Source organism: Mytilus galloprovincialis, chromosome 13 (genome assembly GCF_965363235.1).
Source record: "Mytilus galloprovincialis chromosome 13, xbMytGall1.hap1.1, whole genome shotgun sequence".
NCBI lineage: Eukaryota > Metazoa > Mollusca > Bivalvia > Mytilida > Mytilidae > Mytilus > Mytilus galloprovincialis.
Genome location: NC_134850.1, coordinates 29,003,704 through 29,024,283, shown reverse-complemented (window position 1 = coordinate 29,024,283; position 20,580 = coordinate 29,003,704). Strand labels below are relative to the sequence as shown.

Below are 20,580 nucleotides of genomic sequence, written 5' to 3'. Positions count from 1 at the left end.
TTTTGCTCAGTGTTTAGTGTTTTTATTCATAACTTGAGAGCATACTTCAATTAAGTTAATCCACATACATGTATATTATATTCATACAACCTGTATGCAATTACAAAACAAAGATAATGTTAAACTTTATAAGCGAATATAATTTTTTTTTAAAGGTGATCAGGATTCTTTGGGTTATTTTTTACCCTTCTCGGTTTTCAATTTTGCCTCCAAGTTTAACAGCAAACATTAGAGGACAACCATTCGATTTTCTGCAATGCTTACTTTTATGATCTGAACAAGAGTAATACTGAAAAAAAAACGTGATTTCCAGTGGCCGATCCAGAGAGAGGGTTCCGAAGGTTGGAACCCCCTTTTTTAGACGATCAATGAATTTGAATGGGGACATATAGTTGGAACCTCCGACCTTTTTTTACTGGTTTGGGAACACCCTTTTAAAAATGTCTGGATCCGCCCCTGACTTATCTCATTAAACATGATTTGTGGTCTGATTTTCAATACTTCCATTGTGGTTTTCTACAGCTTGAGTGATTGAAATAATATGCGTTTTTATTCAATGATTATGAGGGTCTGGATGGGGTCTTTCATTTCTTCATTCTGTAGCAGAAATAATTCTGCTGCGGATTTGGACCTAAGCTAAAATTAGCTTATTACTTTAAACAACGGTCATACATGTACAAGTGAGAAGTTTCACTACATATGAAACAAGGTTTAACCAACCTTTCTTCGGCAAATATCAGAAATATGGCAGTTGTTTTTCATTTGTTGGGTTTGATTGTGTCAGTTTTTTTATGGACTTTCCCTTTATGAATTTGCCTTGGTGTTTTTGTTACACTTGTTTTTACGGAATGACGACAAATGCCAAATATTTAAATAACGCTACATAATCAATAGTAAATGAAATAAAAACAATATGAATGACTAGTATATATATATTAAGATTATCCATTTGAAAGACAACTTTAGAGTATGGGCTTTGTTCATTGTTGAAGGCCGTACGGTGACCTATAGTTATTAATTTCTGTGTCATTTTGGTCCTTTGTGGAAAGTACTAGTCTCATTGGCAATCATACCACATCTTCTTTTTTATATTTAGAGTGCAAACTTCCAAATATGTCGAAATGAAACAATAAATGGAATGGTAGGTATGTGGAAGTTGCACTTTAAAATCTTATTGTGGAATAACTCGGCTTTCATAAAGTTGGATTTGTGCTCAGACCATTTGATAAAGTTAGCTAAATAATTTATAAATTCCAAAGGTTCTTGGGGTTGGTCAATGACATTTTAAATCCGCTTTTCAGAACAAGATAAAAAAAAGTTCTAAACTAATAAAAAAAAAATCTTTTCTAAACAAATTATAAATACAAAGTGGATTTATTTGTGATGATTTTAGAATTAGACGAGACGAAATAATAACAAATATGAAATTTGGGCATCAAATTCTACTAAAATTTCTTGAAACTTTTTTTTATAATTTTTTCTACTATTCTTTGTTTATTCTGTGACTTGATATTTTATTATAACCAGAGACAGTGACATATAGATTAACTGCTCCCATACATGTATGACCCCAGGTATAAATAGTTATATTGCAGTGGTGGATCCAGAGGGGGGCATACGCGGCCGCCCCCTTTTCCTTGTTTTTGTTTTTGGTTTTTTTTGTAGCCCCCGCCCCCCTTTCCCTGTTTTTGTTTTTTTTTTTTTGTAAAATGATTTATCAGACTAGACGACGTGAACTTTACCATTTCCTGTGTATTTATGTTATGTGACAATTCTTTACTTATAAAGATATCTTTCGGCTGGTATATACTAACTGAAAGTCATATGATTCACTATGGTGGAGTTGACCAGTGCGTCGAAAAAACGTCACTCAGTCATTTTGAAATTTAAATTACTGTCACAACTTGCTTAGGCTGAGCATGACAATCTTAACACCTTCAAGGCGACACAGGATTGAGCAAGCACGTATTGACTTCTATTTCATTAGTCCACCAAACAGTAATACTCTATATTACTACACTCTCATGAAAAGTTCCTCAGCAATATTATTTACCTACGAAAACATGTTTCACTCGTAACGCCCAATAATCGGCATCCTATTTTAGAATAACAGCTGAATAATGATCCCCAGTCAGTATAAGCTCTAGATAGATTTAAAGTCTAAGGTACGAACCATTTGATTTGAGGAGGCAGTCTGAGATATTTGAGAGATAAAAAATTGACTCTGATTTTTGCATTAAACAAAAATTCTGGCCGTGTCTGAATTGAAAACAATAATCTTGTCCATTTTATTTCTATTAGAAGCGAATATTCAACAGAATTATTAAGCATTAAATGAACATGATGAATAAAAACGGGCGTAGTTTATTTTTTTTTTGGCCGGGGTTTGAATGTCTGACCGGAACGTCTGTTTCGCCGAACTGATATATTGAATACTTTTTTCAAGACCAGACTGTAACCTCCCTGCTCGAAGTAGCCTTTATGTCCACATTTTTCGACCGTCATTCAAATAGTCGTTGTCCGATGGTTTCAGACTCATTCGTAGCTTTTGGTTGATTTGGAATCCCTGCGTGACATCCAAGTTAATTTTGTTGGTTGAAACATATCAACCAAACATTTGGATAAATATTGCTTTTTTGTCTTTTTTAGCTCCAGTCGTATTGTAAATTTCATCGAATACTCCGACTTATATCTTGTTTACAAGAAATCTGTGAGGTTATGATTACAACAAACCATCGAGAGTTTTCCATGTCTTTTTTTACTGAAAAGTCCCACATCAAATTTATCAGTAAATAGCTTTAAATCCGTACTATCATTTTATGACTTGACAAATAATAGGGAGAATAAAGCATCGAAAATGTCTAACCCTAACATGCTTACACTTTTCAGGAACTACAAAACATACAAGCCCCACGCCAGGAATCGTTTGAGTAAAAGTGCATATTACACTTATTTCATATTTTCTTAGCCCAAAAAAAGGTCCCGAAATTTTTTTGGCTCGCTCCGCTCGGCAAAAATTTAAAAACTTCGCCCCCCTTTCCAAAATCCTAGATCCGCCCCTGTTATTCTCTATTCTTTATAACCAATACATCCTATTTGACTCATTTATCTCTATTCTTTCATTTTCTAACCCTTTTCCAGCACGTTGTGTCCTTTTTCTTTTTCTGGAATTCCTATCCAGATCCCTCATTAATTACTAGCCGGTCATTCAACAAAAAGGGGGAGGGTTTATCTACCTCAAAGAAAATTCGTCTGCTACAACGGGCACTTGCCAGTAACATGTCCTCCTCAATAAAAAGTAGTGCAGTATGATACGTATGTTATTCATAAATAAAACGAGATAAGTAATTAAAATATGCACATTTAGACATTTTACATTAAGTAAATGAAAATGTTGACGTATAGGGTAAATGTTGTCCCCTATAAATAAATATAAATAGGTGATTTATACCGGAAGTGCGCAGGAATATTGTTGATACCGACACACACTGATTGTTTGAAAATGGCGACCACCGACATGTAGCGAGTTGAAACAAACACTATTAATCAGTTATGCATGTCTCTTTAAGTTTCGAATACATTCTGGGGTAGAAGAAAAACTTACGAAATGTGACAAATGAAGGATATATTAATTTCGAAGACGTAAAACATGGCAACTGCGGAAACGCCACGATTATTGGTGAGTTTTCCATGTTGGTAAACATTACAATGATTACGGATTGCACTTCAAAAGATGCATAGTGTGATTTTAAAAGTGTTTTTTTTTTTCTGTATCTCTCTGTCGAGACATGAATGAATAGTCCAATGCAAATGATCTTTTGTTTTATTTTGCTATTTTCACCTGCACCTTTACTTTATTTGCACCTGTACACCATAATTTTTAAGTAGGTGATTACCTATTGATTACCTTACAAGCATGAACTTGCACACAAACATGCTTCTGTTTACTATTTACATCACAAATTCAAAAGATATTTTAAATTTTTATTGATATCCTAAAATATTTTCACTTGTAAATTACAATGTAACATGCAAAACATGAGCAAATATATATTAATTAATATATGCCTTGTAGCAGCTTCTATTGCTGATAGCATAATATTTTCATTGTTTTTTTTTGTACACCCTATCACTGATCATGTGATGTGCTATAGTCATCATGAATGAAAATTACCACAGTTTAAGAGATATATTATTGGTCATTTTTACATGCAGTATATTTGTATGTTGTCATTATGATAACACTTATGTTTAACTGAGAACAAATTAAAAAAGAAGCAGAGACAATCCACATTACACACATTATAGGGCAAGAAAGTTAATCCTTTAGCAAGTGCCACAAAACTCAATTACAATAGATAGTGCATATTGACTACATTTGAAAGGGAAAAGGTAGGCAGTATACATGTATCACTTTCAGGAATGACATGAATGACAAAAGCGATGAAGAAGAATTATACTTTTAAGTATACATATAATTGGGTTAAAATAAATCCCAGTGGCTGAGTGGTCTAAGTCGTCGAACTACTGAGTACTATATCACTAAGTTTAACCTGTCAACACTGTCAGGCAGGTTGTGAAATAGAATCCTTCACATGACAGGTGAGCTCGACTGGACTGTTTATTGACTAGAAGTGCAAGTTTTTCTAGCATCAATAAAAACTGACCCCAACAAGATGTTGAAAGTGTTGTAGAACACATATCAATAAATTAAAAAATACCTTAAATTTGGGAAAGGACAAAAAAAAAATATTTTTCAAAAAACAGGTAGGGTTACTTGGGGGTCTCATAGGGGGGTTCTGAACATGGATCCCGCTTACTGTTTTTTCAGATTCCCATATCCCACTTACACTATGTGCGTTAGCAATTCTAATTTTTTTGTCATTTCCCGTGTCCCGCTAGACTTCATTTCCGTTTTCACGGCACAATAATTTGACTCTCACGTGTCACGCTTACAAAAAATCGACAATCCCACGTCACGCTTAGACCCCAATGAGACCCACTTACTTCTAATGTACATGCAAAAAAAAGTCTGTGACCCTCTCTCTTTAAAACATCATTTCATTCCAATTTAAATACAGATATCTGATAAATACACATAGCATCCACTAAAAAATTTTAAAAGAAAAGCGTCATCAGCACAAAATTCTGTAAATGACAAAAATATTCATTATCTATTATTAGAGACCCAACCGGTTTCATTGTAGAGTTTGTAGATTCTTAATATACTAATACATCTATTTGTATTACCATAATTGGTGAATGGTTTAAATAACTTGATATACATGTATGTGCTAATACACAGCTACATGTATAAATGAAAAAGGTGGACTGCAATCTAAAGCTACATGTATTAATGTTTGCACAAATTAAATACAGCAGTCAACTTCAGTTCGGATTTATCTTTGCATAAGTTAGTAAAAATTCCCTAAACAGGCTGAACCAGCCCGGAATGGCTGATTTATTGTATTATACACAGACGCACAAAGAAAATTTATAAGTGATGACCTAGATACATGTACGTATATTTTTTTATCATTGTAACTTTGACTTCCATACATTTTTGAGGAATTTTTGTGTCAACTGAAAATTGATACATGTACTTGCATTCAACAGCTTACGTTAAAAATATTTTCAAAGCATAAAGGCATAATTATCCTTCATAGATTTAAAAACATAATCTTTTATTTGTTTTCATTGGGCAATATGCCACAGTTGTTTTACAGAATAGGTATTTTACAAATGAGCTTTTGACCTGAATGAGTGATTAACACGTTAATTTGACCATAATAATGTTTAATAAGCTGGAAGTATTAGTAATTTAAGGTATTATAAATAATGATTATTGGCCTCTAAATATATAGTTCTGAACTTCTCTTTTTAAAGGACACTATTTAGCTTTTTTATTGAGAACTACTTTTTTCCAAGTGAAGTACAACAATGTACATTGTAAAATAACTATTTGTAAACTCATTTGAACATACAAAAATATAGAATTGTAAATGAATTCTTTAGAAGTAAAAATATAAGTTATGAACTGACTTATTATGGTAGAGAGTACTGTTTTCCCAAAAAAATTTAAGTAATACATGTAAGCCAGAACCAGAAGTCCAACCGGTTTTCAAAGTTACATGTATAATACACACACAAGCATGTTGATACTTATTTTTTTAAACTTTTGTTGCCGTTGCTTAAATTAGTATCATCTGAGCCTGTGTTAAAATTTGAAAGAAAAATTTTGTTTTCCTGTTCCCATTCTCAATCTAAATTTGTTTTCTTAGAAACCAGTCTTACAACTTATTCTATAAAACTTGTAATATAAAGAGTAGGATGAGACATCACCTCTCTGTTCTCATTTTAATTCATTTTGTAAAACAAAATGTTATTTTTTTCAAATTATGGTACTTGTAGATACATTAAGATATATTTATAATTATGACAATTATATCATACATGTAGTTGAACTATTGAAGATGTACATGTACATTTTGCACATTCCATATATTTTACCAATATAGAGGTAAAAAATATGCATTCTTTATTACACTTCTACACACAAATTTTGTATATTCAAGTGAGGTAATTAAAATTGTTGATTATGAAAATAAACAATATATATTACCCCTGTCCTTTAAATTTAGTGTAAATGTTGACTTAGGTAGGTATAGTGATAAGACGAAGAATGAAAATTACATATAATAGTTTTAAATCTTCCTTTGACAATATCCCTTTATATATATGGGGGTACTGTTGAAAATTGGAATAATCGTTACCAGACAAAAGAGTTAATCTCTAAATATTTGTCCTGTGTGGTATGAAATCACTGTTATTTAATTGGAATTTGAAAAGAAGTGTAGATATAATGAATTTAAGGTCAAAATTCTTCACTGTCGTTACCATTATACATATTAAATGTTAGAGTAATGTATATGTATTGTGTACCTAACATTTTGACTAGTCAGCATTTTCATACAATACTCTTTTTGTATCAAACCTTTTTTTGATTTTTTACAATTTTTTTATACAGATGATGTTTATCTGGCCCCTAGCTATGGGTCAGTTCAGGCTTTCATCATAGATGTTAAAAAAAAATCTTTTTACAAATTATAATCAAACTTTATAGGGACTTTTATTATTTTGTCTACACATACCTTCAATGTTACCCCAGAACATATCACATGTTTTGATTGATTTACAGTTAAATAAAAATGCTCTGTTCCTGAGGTTCTACATTGACATTAAACATTTACAAGTCATTTATGTCAGGTTTAAGTAGACACTAGCTGTATAAAGAGGAGCAACACATGCTCTTTGGAGTATCTACATACAAAATGTAGTTGTTGCTTTTACAGACTACAGTTAGTGCATTCAAATACAGACACAAATACAAAATGTACTTGCACATATAGGGGCAAAAGGTTGTTATTTCAACAGTTAATTACTTGGGCCCTGCCGACTTCTGAAAATTTTATTACATATCTATACAAGTACTGGTGGTTAGCTAGCCGGTGGTCTAATTTTAAAGACTTTTTTAGTAAAATTCGAATGATTTTATGTATCAGATTTTATCTCAATATCAACATACTAATGATAAGTGTGTTTGAGATATATGTAAGTGGTTGGCTGAAGTGAACCTTAAACTGCATGAAAATCAGAAAAAAGGCGCAAGACCACAATAAATTACCCTCCTTTTTGTTGTCCATGAATATATCGGGAGTTCCTTAAAAGTTTTAATTAGAGTGGATTTTTCTTTTTTTTTTCTTCTTTACCTTCCTCACTCATTTCTTAGTATATTTTGGGTGGAAATGAAAGAAGAGAGGTGATATGAACTATTGGATGTTGAATTTTAACTGATTTTGATATGGAAAGAGTGATTTGGCCAGGTGCAAAAATGTGATATTTACACTTTTCGGAACATCTCTTGACTTGTCCATAGGGGTAAGGATCATGCATATATGTGTATTGGCTAAATTTGTAAGATACTGGAGAGCAATCTTTCTGAATGTTGGATATATTTTTGAACTTGTACTGTTCTTAACACACACAAAAAATGTGTCAAAACGATTCGATGCATTTTTTTAATGAAACAAAACGTTATAAAGAACTAATAGAGGAATTTAATTGTAATCTTTGGCCAGAAAAACTTATCTGTAGAGTTGTCTCCCTTCTTTTTTTGGCTGACTTTTACTTCACGTTAAAACCATTTACTTACCACCAGAGTATCAGGAGATCCTTAGGCTTTCAGTTTTTACCTTTGATGCATTAAAAATATAATCCATGTTTAGATTATCTTTCTTATCATTATTGTCTAAATTTAGCATAGTTAATGCCTTGTGAACCTTTGTATTGAATGTCTTTAAGAGGTTTTTAAATCAATTGGAATATACATATATAGGATGTACATTTTCATGCAGCTCTAATTTTGATTTTTTTACTTCTGAATATCCCATAACAATCCCTGTAATTGCCTTTTTATTAATTAATTTTAGATTTGATGATTTATCTATTGATAGGTACAATGTATAAAAAATAATACATGTGTTTCTGCTTACCCTTCCTACCATAATTTTTAGTGCCTACCCTAACACTTTTTATGCCATTTTGGAACAATCACTGTTAAAGCCAGACAGATTCCCAAGTTAACAAGCTAAAAATGTTTAAAATAAAATGATATTGCTAACCTATAACATATATAATGTACCTAGTAGACATCAATGAATCTTCTTATATCTACATTTTACCCATTTTTTTCAGCACGTTAGTGGAAAAACACATGTATTATTTTTTTATGCCCCACCTACGATAGTAGAGGGGCATTATGTTTTCTGGTCTGTTCGTCCGTCTGTGCGTTCGTTCACTTCAGGTTAAAGTTTTTGGTCAAGGTAGTTTTTGAAGAAGTTGAAGTCCAATCAACTTGAAACTTAGTACATATGTTCCCCATGATATGATCTTTCTAATTTTAATGCCAAATTATAGTTTTGACCCCGATTTCATGGTCCACTGAACATAGAAAATGATAGTGCGAAGTTCAGGTTAAAGTTTTTGGTCAAGGTAGTTTTTGATGAAGTTAAAGTTACATCAACTTGAAACTTAGTACACATGTTCCCTATGATATGATCTTTCTAATTATAATTACAAATCAAAGTTTTTACCCCAATTTCACGGTCCACTGAACATAGAAAATGATAGTGCGAGTGGGGCATCTGTGTACTATGGACACATTCTTGTTTGGTCATATGTTAGTGCTTTCTGAGTATGAAGTTGGTCAAAAAATGTAATTCCTGTATTTCCTCCACAGACTAAAAAGATAAGTGTCAGGAAGTTAGACAATGTGAGTTGTCAAAAGAATTTTAATTTTCATAATGACTGGTTTACACGTGAAACAATGACTTAAAAAGTTGGGTATTTTTTTCTATAAAAAGACTAAAAGACTTTTCAGAAGGGCTTAGGCACTAGAAATCAGGTCATTTCACTGAGCATAAACATGGGTGTATTTTTACGCAGTAATGAGTGAATTCAAAGAAAAGTTGACCTTTCTAGTTATGTAAGACATGTATAAAAAAGGGTATTTTTTGCTGTTAATTGAAAACCATTATAAAAGTAATTTGAACTACATAACCTTAAAATTACTAGGGGGTGAAAGTAGATTGTTGAAAGTTGGCAAGTTTATATAATTAAAACACTGGGTGTCAAAAGGATATACCACATCGATTATCATGAACAATTTGAATGACGATAAAGTTCACACTTTAATCCAAAATAACAATAAACACAGCCTTTTGTTATAAGATAGACATGTATTAAACAGTTTGAACTTGATTATTTTGTTTTCCTTTCATTATAAGGACTGTATATATCCGTACAACAGACACCCAGTCTGAGATTTCGATAAAATTTGGTATAGATATTTGGATTCTATTTAAATATTTGAAAATTGTCTTAGAACTTAAGAACATCTGTAATGAAACTTAAGAAATTGAAAATACATGTATAATTGAAAGATTTTATTTCACAAATGGAATTTAGTTTGGGAATATGCATACATGTGAAATTCTTTAATATGAATGAATTATGTAGGATTTAAGTGTGTACAGAATGTTTACTCATGATATAGGTATATTTGATTGAATTTCATGAATGTGTGAATACATGTGGAATTGATTACTATAAACAAATATATGATAAAGTGTTGACGGCATTGTCTAAAATAGCTAGCTTGATTTGTAAGCATATATGTACATCAAGTGATTTCAAGAGGATTAGCATGTTTTTTGTTTGAATATGGTATATAAGAATGGAAGCGTTGAGTTCTATTTTACCTGAGGAGTTGGAAATCATTTACGAAGAGGTAAATTTCTGTACTGTACATACATGTATGCAGGGTGACCCAATTCAAGATAAAGCACCTACATGTATAGTAGATGACTCACATTTTTTGACTGGAGAAAATCACTAACATGTCTGAGAACCAGATTAATTCAGTGGTGGTACTCACCAGAGTTTTGAAATTTTTAATTGGAACTTGCCCAAGTTAATTACTATGAAGACCTTGGTTATGAATCATAACTAATGATTGAGCAATAAATATAGAAGTGTACATTATTTATTCCAGGGATCCTAAGTAACTTTCATTATCTTTGATTACTGGAATTAGATTTTTTCATTTAAACCTCAGCAAAAATTTTAACTTTGAAGTGTTTTCTTGACCCCTTAAAAAATCAATTGCTTCAGGAATTCCAGATATTCAAATTGAACTATTTAAATTCACTTCCTTGTAAGAGCAGATAATGCAATTTACAAGTACATGTACCTGCTTAAAAGGTGATGTATGAGTATAACATATGTAGGGCATAGGGGTGTTCATGTACATGCGCACTTACATACATTTTGTACATGTACATCTTCACAGTTTCCATTTTGTTTTCCTTTTAAAAAACTATAGTTCATGCAGTTGTCAAATACATATATTGATAAAGATATTTGGGGTAACCAGGGGTACATGTATATAAACATGATAAAAACATTTTGACATTTTTCTGTGAATTAACTAATATCAGTTGACATTTTAAAAATTAAAAAAAAAAAAAGTACTTTTGAGCCTTTTCATGTAATTTGCAATAACTTCAACACCAATGGTCCATAACCTCATGGTTTGTTATTGAATCCATTTTTTCTTGCTCCTTAGTTATATATGAGACTGCCATGCCTGATCCTACGCTTTACAGTGATTTCATGCCCTCTGTCCACAGGTATCCAATCCCCTAAAAGAATAGAAACCTTGGCGAATATTTAGATACACTACAGCTTTGGTGGATTCTGCTTTGTCCACCGGCCCACCATGGGAGTGGGCACCAGGTGGACAAAATTTCTACCTTGTCCACTCTGCCCACCCATAGGAGTGGGCATGCAATTTCTTTTGTTTAATCTAAAGACTTGCAAGTACAATCACTTGAAAAAGCAGATAGGCATTTGTAATCAATATTTTTACAAAAAAAGAGATTATAGCTAGAGTGGGCACGGATGGGTGCCCACGGTGGGTAGGTGGAAAAAGCAAAATCCACTCGGGCTGTTGTGTACATGTATGTTTATGTACTACAAAATGATAAGGATGATAAAATTACTCAGCTCGTGACATTAGGGTGAGTACAGTGGACAAATGAGTTCATGGAATAGTGCTTCCAAGTAGAAAATCATGTGTCCAGGACATATGTCTTTACTATGACCTTATTTAGATCCTTTATTGAGTGGAAGGCAAAGACAATGTCCAACAAAGATGATCTTTTTTATGCCCCAGCTACGATAGTAGAGGGGCATTATGTTTTCTGGTCTGTGCGTCCGTTCGTCCGTCTGTTCGTTCGTTCGTTCGTTCGTCTGTTCGTTCGTCCGTCTGTCCCGCTTCAGGTTAAAGTTTTTGGTCAAGGTAGTTTTTGATGAAGTTGAAGTCCAATCAACTTGAAACTTAGTACACATGTTCCTTATGATATGATCTTTCTAATTTAAATGCCAAATTAGAGTTTTGACCCCAATTTTACGGTTCACTGATAGAAAATGATAGTGCAAATTTCAGGTTAAAGTTTTTGGTCAAGGTAGTTTTTGATGAAGTTGAAGTCCAATCAACTTGAAACTTAGTATACATGTGCCCTATGATATGATCTTTCTAATTTAAATGCCAAATTAGAGTTATGACCCCAATTTTACGGTTCACTGAACATAGAAAATGATAGTGCAAATTTCAGGTTAAAGTTTTTGGTCAAGGTAGTTTTTGATGAAGTTGAAGTCCAATCAACTTGAAACTTAGTATACATGTGCCCTATGATATGATCTTTCTAATTTAAATGCCAAATTAGAGTTTTGACCCCAATTTTACGGTTCACTGAACATAGAAAATGATAGTGCAAATTTCAGGTTAAAGTTTTTGGCTTCAGGTTAAAGTTTTTGGTCAAGGTAGTTTTTGATGAAGTTGAAGTCCAATCAACTTGAAACTTAGTATACATGTGCCCTATGATATGATCTTTCTAATTTAAATGCCAAATTAGAGTTATGACCCCAATTTTACGGTTCACTGAACATAGAAAATGATAGTGCAAATTTCAGGTTAAAGTTTTTGGCTTCAGGTTAAAGTTTTTGGTCAAGGTAGTTTTTGATGAAGTTGAAGTCCAATCAACTTGAAACTTAGTATACATGTGCCCTATGATATGATCTTTCTAATTTAAATGCCAAATTAGAGTTTTGACCCCAATTTTACGGTTCACTGAACATAGAAAATGATAGTGCAAATTTCAGGTTAAAGTTTTTGGTCAAGGTAGTTTTTGATGAAGTTGAAGTCCAATCAACTTGAAACTTAGTATACATGTGCCCTATGATATGATCTTTCTAATTTAAATGCCAAATTAGAGTTTTGACCCCAATTTTACGGTTCACTGAACATAGAAAATGATAGTGCAAATTTCAGGTTAAAGTTTTTGGCTTCAGGTTAAAGTTTTTGGTCAAGGTAGTTTTTGATGAAGTTGAAGTCCAATCAACTTGAAACTTAGTATACATGTGCCCTATGATATGATCTTTCTAATTTAAATGCCAAATTAGAGTTTTGACCCCAATTTTACGGTTCACTGAACATAGAAAATGATAGTGCAAATTTCAGGTTAAAGTTTTTGGTCAAGGTAGTTTTTGATAAAGTAGAAGTCCAATCAACTTGAAACTTAGTATACATGTTCCCTTTGATAAGATCATTCTAATTTTAATGCCAAATTAGAGAATTTATTCCAATTTCACAGTCCTTTAAACATAGAAAATGATAGTGTGAGTGGGGCATCCGTGTACTGTGGACACATTCTTGTTTAACTCTGCTTAAGATATGTACATATCCTATCAGATGCTCCATGCCAACTCCCATAGCCAGGCCCCTAAAAATGAGAACAATTGGATGAACAAGACATGAAATACAGGTGATGATGCTGAAGCCTTCTTTTTTCCCTAACAGCCCTCAATATTAAGGATATCAGTAAATAAAACATGTCTTTTTCTTTTAGGAGAGTCCTTCAGAGATTTCAGCTGAGATAGATCGTCGACTTTTAGAAGATGGCTTGGAATGTACAGAGGAAGAGAAACTTCTCTATGTATGGAAGTTATACCAGCACACGGAGGTAATTTATATTAACAGCATGGCTAAAAAACTAAAAGCTTGTGTTATATTCCTATATTTGGTCTTCTGGTTATCGGGACTGCCTCACACAATTTAGCTCTTAGGTCCAAAAGTTGGAGCATGTTTTATCAATTGATGATTGAGTCAGACGCGTCTGCCAGTGCAGTAGCATGGCCTTGTTTTAAAAATTGAATGAAGTAAAGTTAGAAGTACAGTATATTCATTGACTTGTTACTTGTTTTTTTTCCATAGTTTCCCTGGCTAAGTACATGATACTTTCATGTGTTTAGATTGCATTTTATAAAATAAATGTACCGGTATGCTGAGTTTGCCTTATATTTAAAAAGTTTATTATCTATGACCATATGCATTTAACTTGTCAATACATGTAAAAGGTATATGAATTATGAACCTCATAGTCATGAAAATAAACTAAGTTAACTTATTTGACATCTAGTAAGGCAAGCAAGATTTTATCTTTAAGTGAATTTATGAGACAGTAGTACCTAAAGTGAGTGCTTGTATTTTAAATAAAACACTTCCAGAAGATATTAAAATATTATGCATTATTAAGTTATTAATTGTAGTGCATGTAGATGATTTAATGCATTTTATGACATAATTATATACATGTAACATATTAAGTTTAAAAATATGATCCTTCATGCTTTGATTGCACAAATTTAAAATATCTTCCCAGGGAAATAATATTTCTTTATTGTAGTATGGCTGCATTCCTTTTTAAAGAGAATTTTCTACTTCAAAAATGGTATTACGATCGTTATATAACATTTGAAACTTATATTAAAAGTAAATGATTATGGTCATTACAGATTAAGAGTTATAATCTCCATTTATGAATGCTATATAAATATGGATTAGCAAAAAGCATTATATTGAGGGGCGAAAGGATCTCTTGTTTTGGAGGAAGTGATTAGACCTATTTCTTTTACGGGAATTCAGGATTGGGCCCTTATTTTTGCACGATTTCAGGATTTACCCTTATCTGGTCTGGAATTAATGATTAATTTTTTAGGTCTGAGAAAGAATGCTTCTTTTAGGGGGGAAGTCAGTATGACACCCCTTCTACTGCCCCTCTATATTTTTAGGTATAAATCAATGTGTGAAATGATTATGGGTTTAATATTTAATGTTAACTATTGTCTGTGTATAAACCTTTGCATATTTCTTATGATGAACAAAATAAACTTTCATGGTTTAAAATTAAAAACTTGTCAAATGAAATGTTCGTATTATGAATGTCGGTCTGACCTTGAAGTGTCATTGATTGTATAAGAGCGATAAAGATTAAAATATAAATTATTCTTGAAATATTCAATTTAGACAGAAATCTAATTTTAATGTCAACTTTTTTCTTTCAAAATTTCAATTAAAAAGACAGAAATTTAATTTTAATGTCAACGTTTTCTTTCCCAATTTCGATTAAGTGATCTTGAATATTATGTGTAAAATTGACATTGAAAAATTTGCAATTGTCAACATTGATGAAGTGTCTTCTACCCTAGTAAAGGTCTTAGATTAAGTAAAAAAACCTGCAGAGTGCAGAATAATCTTTTTTTCTTTTGTACGAAAAGATAATTGTCAAATTTTAAAAGTTTTACATCATAAAACACTGAATGTTTTTAATAAATGCCCCCTGTAAAGTCACCAAGTTTTGACAATCTAACTTGATAGTTAATGGGTTCAAACAAGATTATAATGCATGAAGATAGAATTTAGAAAAAGATATTTCAGAATTGAGAATTGGTAAACAAATGTTACTTTAAAATGACAGAAAATCTATTTGTACCATGCAACATGTACACGTATGTACCTGATACATGTATTCAATGATTGTAAATCTTGAATAATTTCAGAATCTGATACAATAGACCACTTTCGAGTTCATCCGTCACCAGAAAAAACTCGTCAATTATACGCGCCTTTGTGACGTCATTTACCAGATACAAAATGAGGTAGAGGGGCTCGCCTGTATCCCTGCACTTTAAACGTTCATCAAACGTCTTAGTGATCGTCATTGTGCAGGATAAACTAGAAATAAAGTTTGTTCAGTAGGTACTTAATCACAATTCCCTAATGACAGCTGTGCAGATTGTCAATTATGAGAATTTAGTTTGCCAAAAAATTGGTGCAATATAGCGTTTATAGTTTTATAAACCACTCGCTCAACATGGAAACGGAAGTGACGACGCACCTAAACGCACGAGTGACGTACACTAAAACCAAAGTTTTTGACGGAAATGCATCAAACTCGAAAGTTATCTATTGCATTATCCCTTACAAATGTATGCAACTTTAAATGTGACCATATTATTTTTAATGTTTTTCCTCTCAGAAATGGGCATTTACGAGTAAGAACAAAGGATTTTTATCAGAATATTGTATTCAGGAAGTTTGAAATGTCATCCTACTAAATATCACTTTATGAACTAGCACATGAACAATTTTTGACTCATCAGGTCAGTCTTGTGCATTGCATTTTAATCAAAAGACATAACATATTGTCTTTAAATAGTGTTTAATATTTGTCACTGGACAGAAAATATTTGTGTATCAGTAGCTATAATGTGCAAATGATTTATATTGATATTAAAGATTGTGAAATCAAATTGTGTAAAATTTTAAAAGTAAATAAAAATTTGTCCAGAAACATATTTTGCTTAGTTGCAAAAAAGATAAAATAAACCACAAATTTGTCATTCAATGAAATAAATTTATTCAGGCACATGAAATAAATCAGTAGTCAGTTTCATATTTAAACTTCAAGGTTTCTAAAATAATTATTACATGATACATAAAATTAGGTTGAAGTTTCTGCTTGATAGAAGAAAAGTGCTATTTAATGATTTCTCACATGTACATGTAATAGTTAAATTGAAAAAAAAACTCTTTGAAAATGCAGAATAACCAAAATAAAATCGGTCAAGGTTATATTCACAAAATCTAGCAAAGCAATCAATTTAATGCTTGTTCAGTACTTTATTATAGATTTCTCTCAAGTAATTGTTAAATTAAAGGAAAAAAATTAATATGCAGAATGAATTAAAAAAAAAACTAGCAAAATGATAGATTTTCTGCATGTTTGATAAGACATATTCAAGTTTGTATACATCATTGCACTCTATATAATACTATACTGTTTTGAAAATGATCAAACATTATTAATTTATATCTGTTTTACGATTGAAATCTTTTGTGTAAATTGCATGTTAACGCAATCGAACATAAAACAAATGTTGTCCTGTTGATAGAATATTCTAAATTTAAACTTAGTGCGGTATTACCAACAGCTTGCAAAACACAAAGACTTCATAGACTTGCCAAGATTTTAATTCAAGATTACGCTCGGCCAACTGAAATATTGCCATTTCCTCAATTAAGTATTTGTTTAATACAGTCATAGTTTTTCATACTCATAAAAGTCATTTAAATAACATGTGTTCAGCTCTTTTGGGGTTTATTCCTATGTTAGATGGTTTTGTAATGTTTTGATATTTTTGGCAGCTCTGTCAAGATTTATTTTTTAGCCAACTGTTTCTGTTGGCAAAGGAGTAGGTCCGGTAAGGGCCGATTTTGGCCTCAAATTTCAGGTTCATCTAACGAAAGTTTTTGGACACTTTTTAAAAACTTAAGTGTCTATTTCAATTGATTGGATTAGTTTATGTGAAAGATTTTAACTGATTTAGTCATTAAAAACGCTCTGATTCAAGCTTAAATATGAAAAATCTATCAAATATGCCGAAAAACGTTACTTTTCAGATGGTTTTTGTCAAAAATGAAAGTGGCCGCATCCGTGTTCATCCTTAACCTTTATATATGTTTTGTATTATCATGAAATACAACTTACATTTCAATATTATGAATGAACACGATTGCGGCCACTTTCAGTTTAGATGGAAACCGTCTAAAAATTAACCAAAATGCTAAAATTTTGAAGATTTCAGTAATTTAGCATGACTTAATGGTGCTAGAACGCCATATTTGTGCATTGTATTGTCAAAAACAGCTCATATTTATGTAGCAGAAGCATTTTACTATCCAAAATATAGCTTAAAGATTACATTTTCACAATTTTCTAAAACTGCTATATTTTGGGGCCAAAAAGGGGTCTTACTGAACCTACTCCTTTTACAAAGCTCTGCATGTTAATTTATACGCAGATCAATTGCTTTACTCAGGAGGGTAACTGTAAAATTTAGTGTCAACCAAATATTTTAATCATTCAGCATTCATTGCCACATGTTGAAGAGATATGAAAACACTTTTTTGCAGTTCTAAGACTAAAACGTTATTCTGTTGTACAACAAATGTACTTTTAAAAGAATCTTTAAAAAAAAACAACAGTTGTATGTCATCTTATTTCTACTATTGAAATGTCTAGTAGTAGTAACTTATAATTTATACATGTATGAATAAGATTTGGTTTTTAATAAAAACAAGGAGATGTAGCAGTAAAACCTCTTTTTTTACCTAATTCAGATGAAAATCTTTCCCCTGCCCAACTTAACTGGTTGTGGAATATTGAAGCAATGACATTTAAAATATAAAATTGTGAAGCTTAAATAATTTGACACCTTATGAGCCACAAAATGAGGTAAAATCCCTTTATTGCTTATATTTCATCACAGTGAAGCTGATTTCAAATACAAATATAATTATAAATGCATGCATGCATTGAACAAACCTTCAAAGTTATATGCATCCCATATACATGTTGTACTATGTAACCTTAAATGCTTTAAAGTAACCTTGTATTCCAATCATTTTGTTTTTCAATTTTTATTTTTTCAATGTATGTTCTTTGGAACACATTGAATCCCTAGCAGACACTTTAAATGAAAATGTAATGAAATTTTAATAATAAATATTTCAATTTTTGAAACTAATTGTATTTTGATTATTCTCATTGTCAATGTGTAAAGTCCATGCTAGTATGTTTTAAATTTTCTATTACGACTATACTTATTCGGACATCTTAATCATTGTTGTTATTCAACTGTTATTATAGATTTTGTGATTTGATAATAAAGTATATTCAATAAGCTAATTGTCAGATTTACCGATATCTAGATGTGCGCCCATGGTTATGTCACTGTTCGAGAGACGTATATAACTATATCGTTTGATCGTCACCTAACCAAATAGACAAATTTCGGAGCAATTACATGTAAATTACAGCATAAAAACTTTTCACAGTTTCATTCCAATATCTCTAATGTGAAGTTATTTTCAGTATACTTTTCAACTTTCGGATTAAGGATCAAAGGAATTTCCATTGAAAACTAAAAGCAGTTCAATAGATTAGATCGTGATATGGATTATATTATCTTTTAATTATTGGTTATGGAGTAGTGTTAGATCATTATGTAAGTTTTTTAAGAGTTTTACTGTGTGAATTACGCTTTTATTTTTCATATCTGATCGATCATAAATTTTTCTATTACTAAGTAAAGAGTTGACTTTTGGTTGGTTTTATAAGATTCTATTTAAACGACTATGAAATTACTCTATTTAATAATAATTTCAAGACCAAACTTAATCTGATTTTAGATGCAATATTATCTAAGCTTAAATTCCCTCAAAGAGTATAATTTTGAAATATTTGTTAGAAAAGGTTCAATCACTTTGTCAAAAACTTTTTATAAAAAATGTGAATAAATACAACAATGTATGTTCAATATTTAATACATTATGGTAGTATAAGAGTTGTAGATTGTGACAGTCATACAACTGACATACCTAAACTGTGCAGCATAGCTTATTATTGCGGTGTAAGCTCACTTCTTAAAAGCTTTATATTTTAGAAGGTGGAAGACCTGGATGCTTCATACTTTGTATATAGATGCCTCATGTTACGAAGTTTCCGTCAGTCACATGTCCAATGTCCTTGACCTCATTTTCATGGTTCAGTGACCACTTGAAAAAAAAGTTCAGATTTTTTGTAATGTTGAATTCTCTCTTATTATAAGTAATAAGATAACTATATTTGGTATGTGCGTACCTTGCAAGGTCCTCATGCCCGTCAGACAGTTTTCACTTGACCTCGACCTCATTTCATGGATCAGTGAACAAGGTTAAGTTTTGGTGGTCAAGTCCATATCTCAGATACTATAAGCAATAGGGCTAGTATATTCGGTGTATGGAAGGACTGTAAGGTGTACATGTCCAACTGGCAGGTGTCATCTGACCTTGACCTCATTTTCATGGTTCAGTGGTTATAGTTAAGTTTTTGTGTTTTGGTCTGTTTTTCTCATACTTTATGCAATAGGTCTACTATATTTGTTGTATGGAATGATTGTAAGGTGAACATGTCTAGCGGACAGATGTCATCTGACCTTGACCTCATTTTATGGTTCAGTGGTCAAAGTTAAGTTTTTCAGTTTTGGTCTTTTTATCTGATACTATACGCCATAGGTCAACTATATTTAGTGTATGGAAATATTTCATGATTTATATATTAGTCGCGCAGGTTTTATTTGACCTTGACCTCATTTTCACGGTTCATTGCTCAGTGTTAAGTTTTTGTGTTTTGGTCTATTTTCTTAAACTTTAAGTATTAGGTCAACTATATTTGTTTTATGGAAGCATTGTTAGCTGTACATGTCAGCCTGGCATGGTTCATCTGACCTTGACCTCATTTTCATGGTTCATTGGTCTTTGTTTAGTTATCTTGGTTAATGTAACGTTTATGTGACAGTTGTAATAAAGCTTTATACTTAGGACTATCAACATAATATCAATGATTAGTTAAGATGGCGAGACATTTCAGTGTGTGCACTCTTGTGTTATGTTTACATCGATGCTGAATTGACATATGAAACAGCACTTTTGATAGAACAAATCATTTGTGCCAGAAATTTGTGTGTCGGCTAAGGCTTTACTCATTCTAATGTCACTTGCTGAGTAATGTCATCATC

General features: G+C 31.7%; 1 protein-coding gene across 12 annotated transcripts in view; it reads left to right on the top strand.

The window, feature by feature from the left end:
- Nucleotides 1-3,485: 3,485 nt before the first annotated feature.
- The window catches only part of LOC143056601 (uncharacterized), a 63,765-nt gene continuing 46,670 nt past the window's right edge, over nucleotides 3,486-20,580 (top strand). For 3 of the 12 annotated variants that reach the window (XM_076229707.1, XM_076229699.1, XM_076229700.1), the window contains exons 1-2: nucleotides 10,145-10,348; nucleotides 13,530-13,643. In XM_076229707.1, coding sequence (XP_076085822.1) covers nucleotides 10,295-10,348; nucleotides 13,530-13,643 — 168 coding nt within the window. In that variant the 5' untranslated portion in view covers nucleotides 10,145-10,294. Of the gene's footprint in view, nucleotides 3,680-10,134; nucleotides 10,349-13,529; nucleotides 13,644-20,580 lie in introns of those variants that run through there. The other 9 variants (XM_076229713.1, XM_076229702.1, XM_076229710.1 and 6 more) reach the window with 8 other exon arrangements.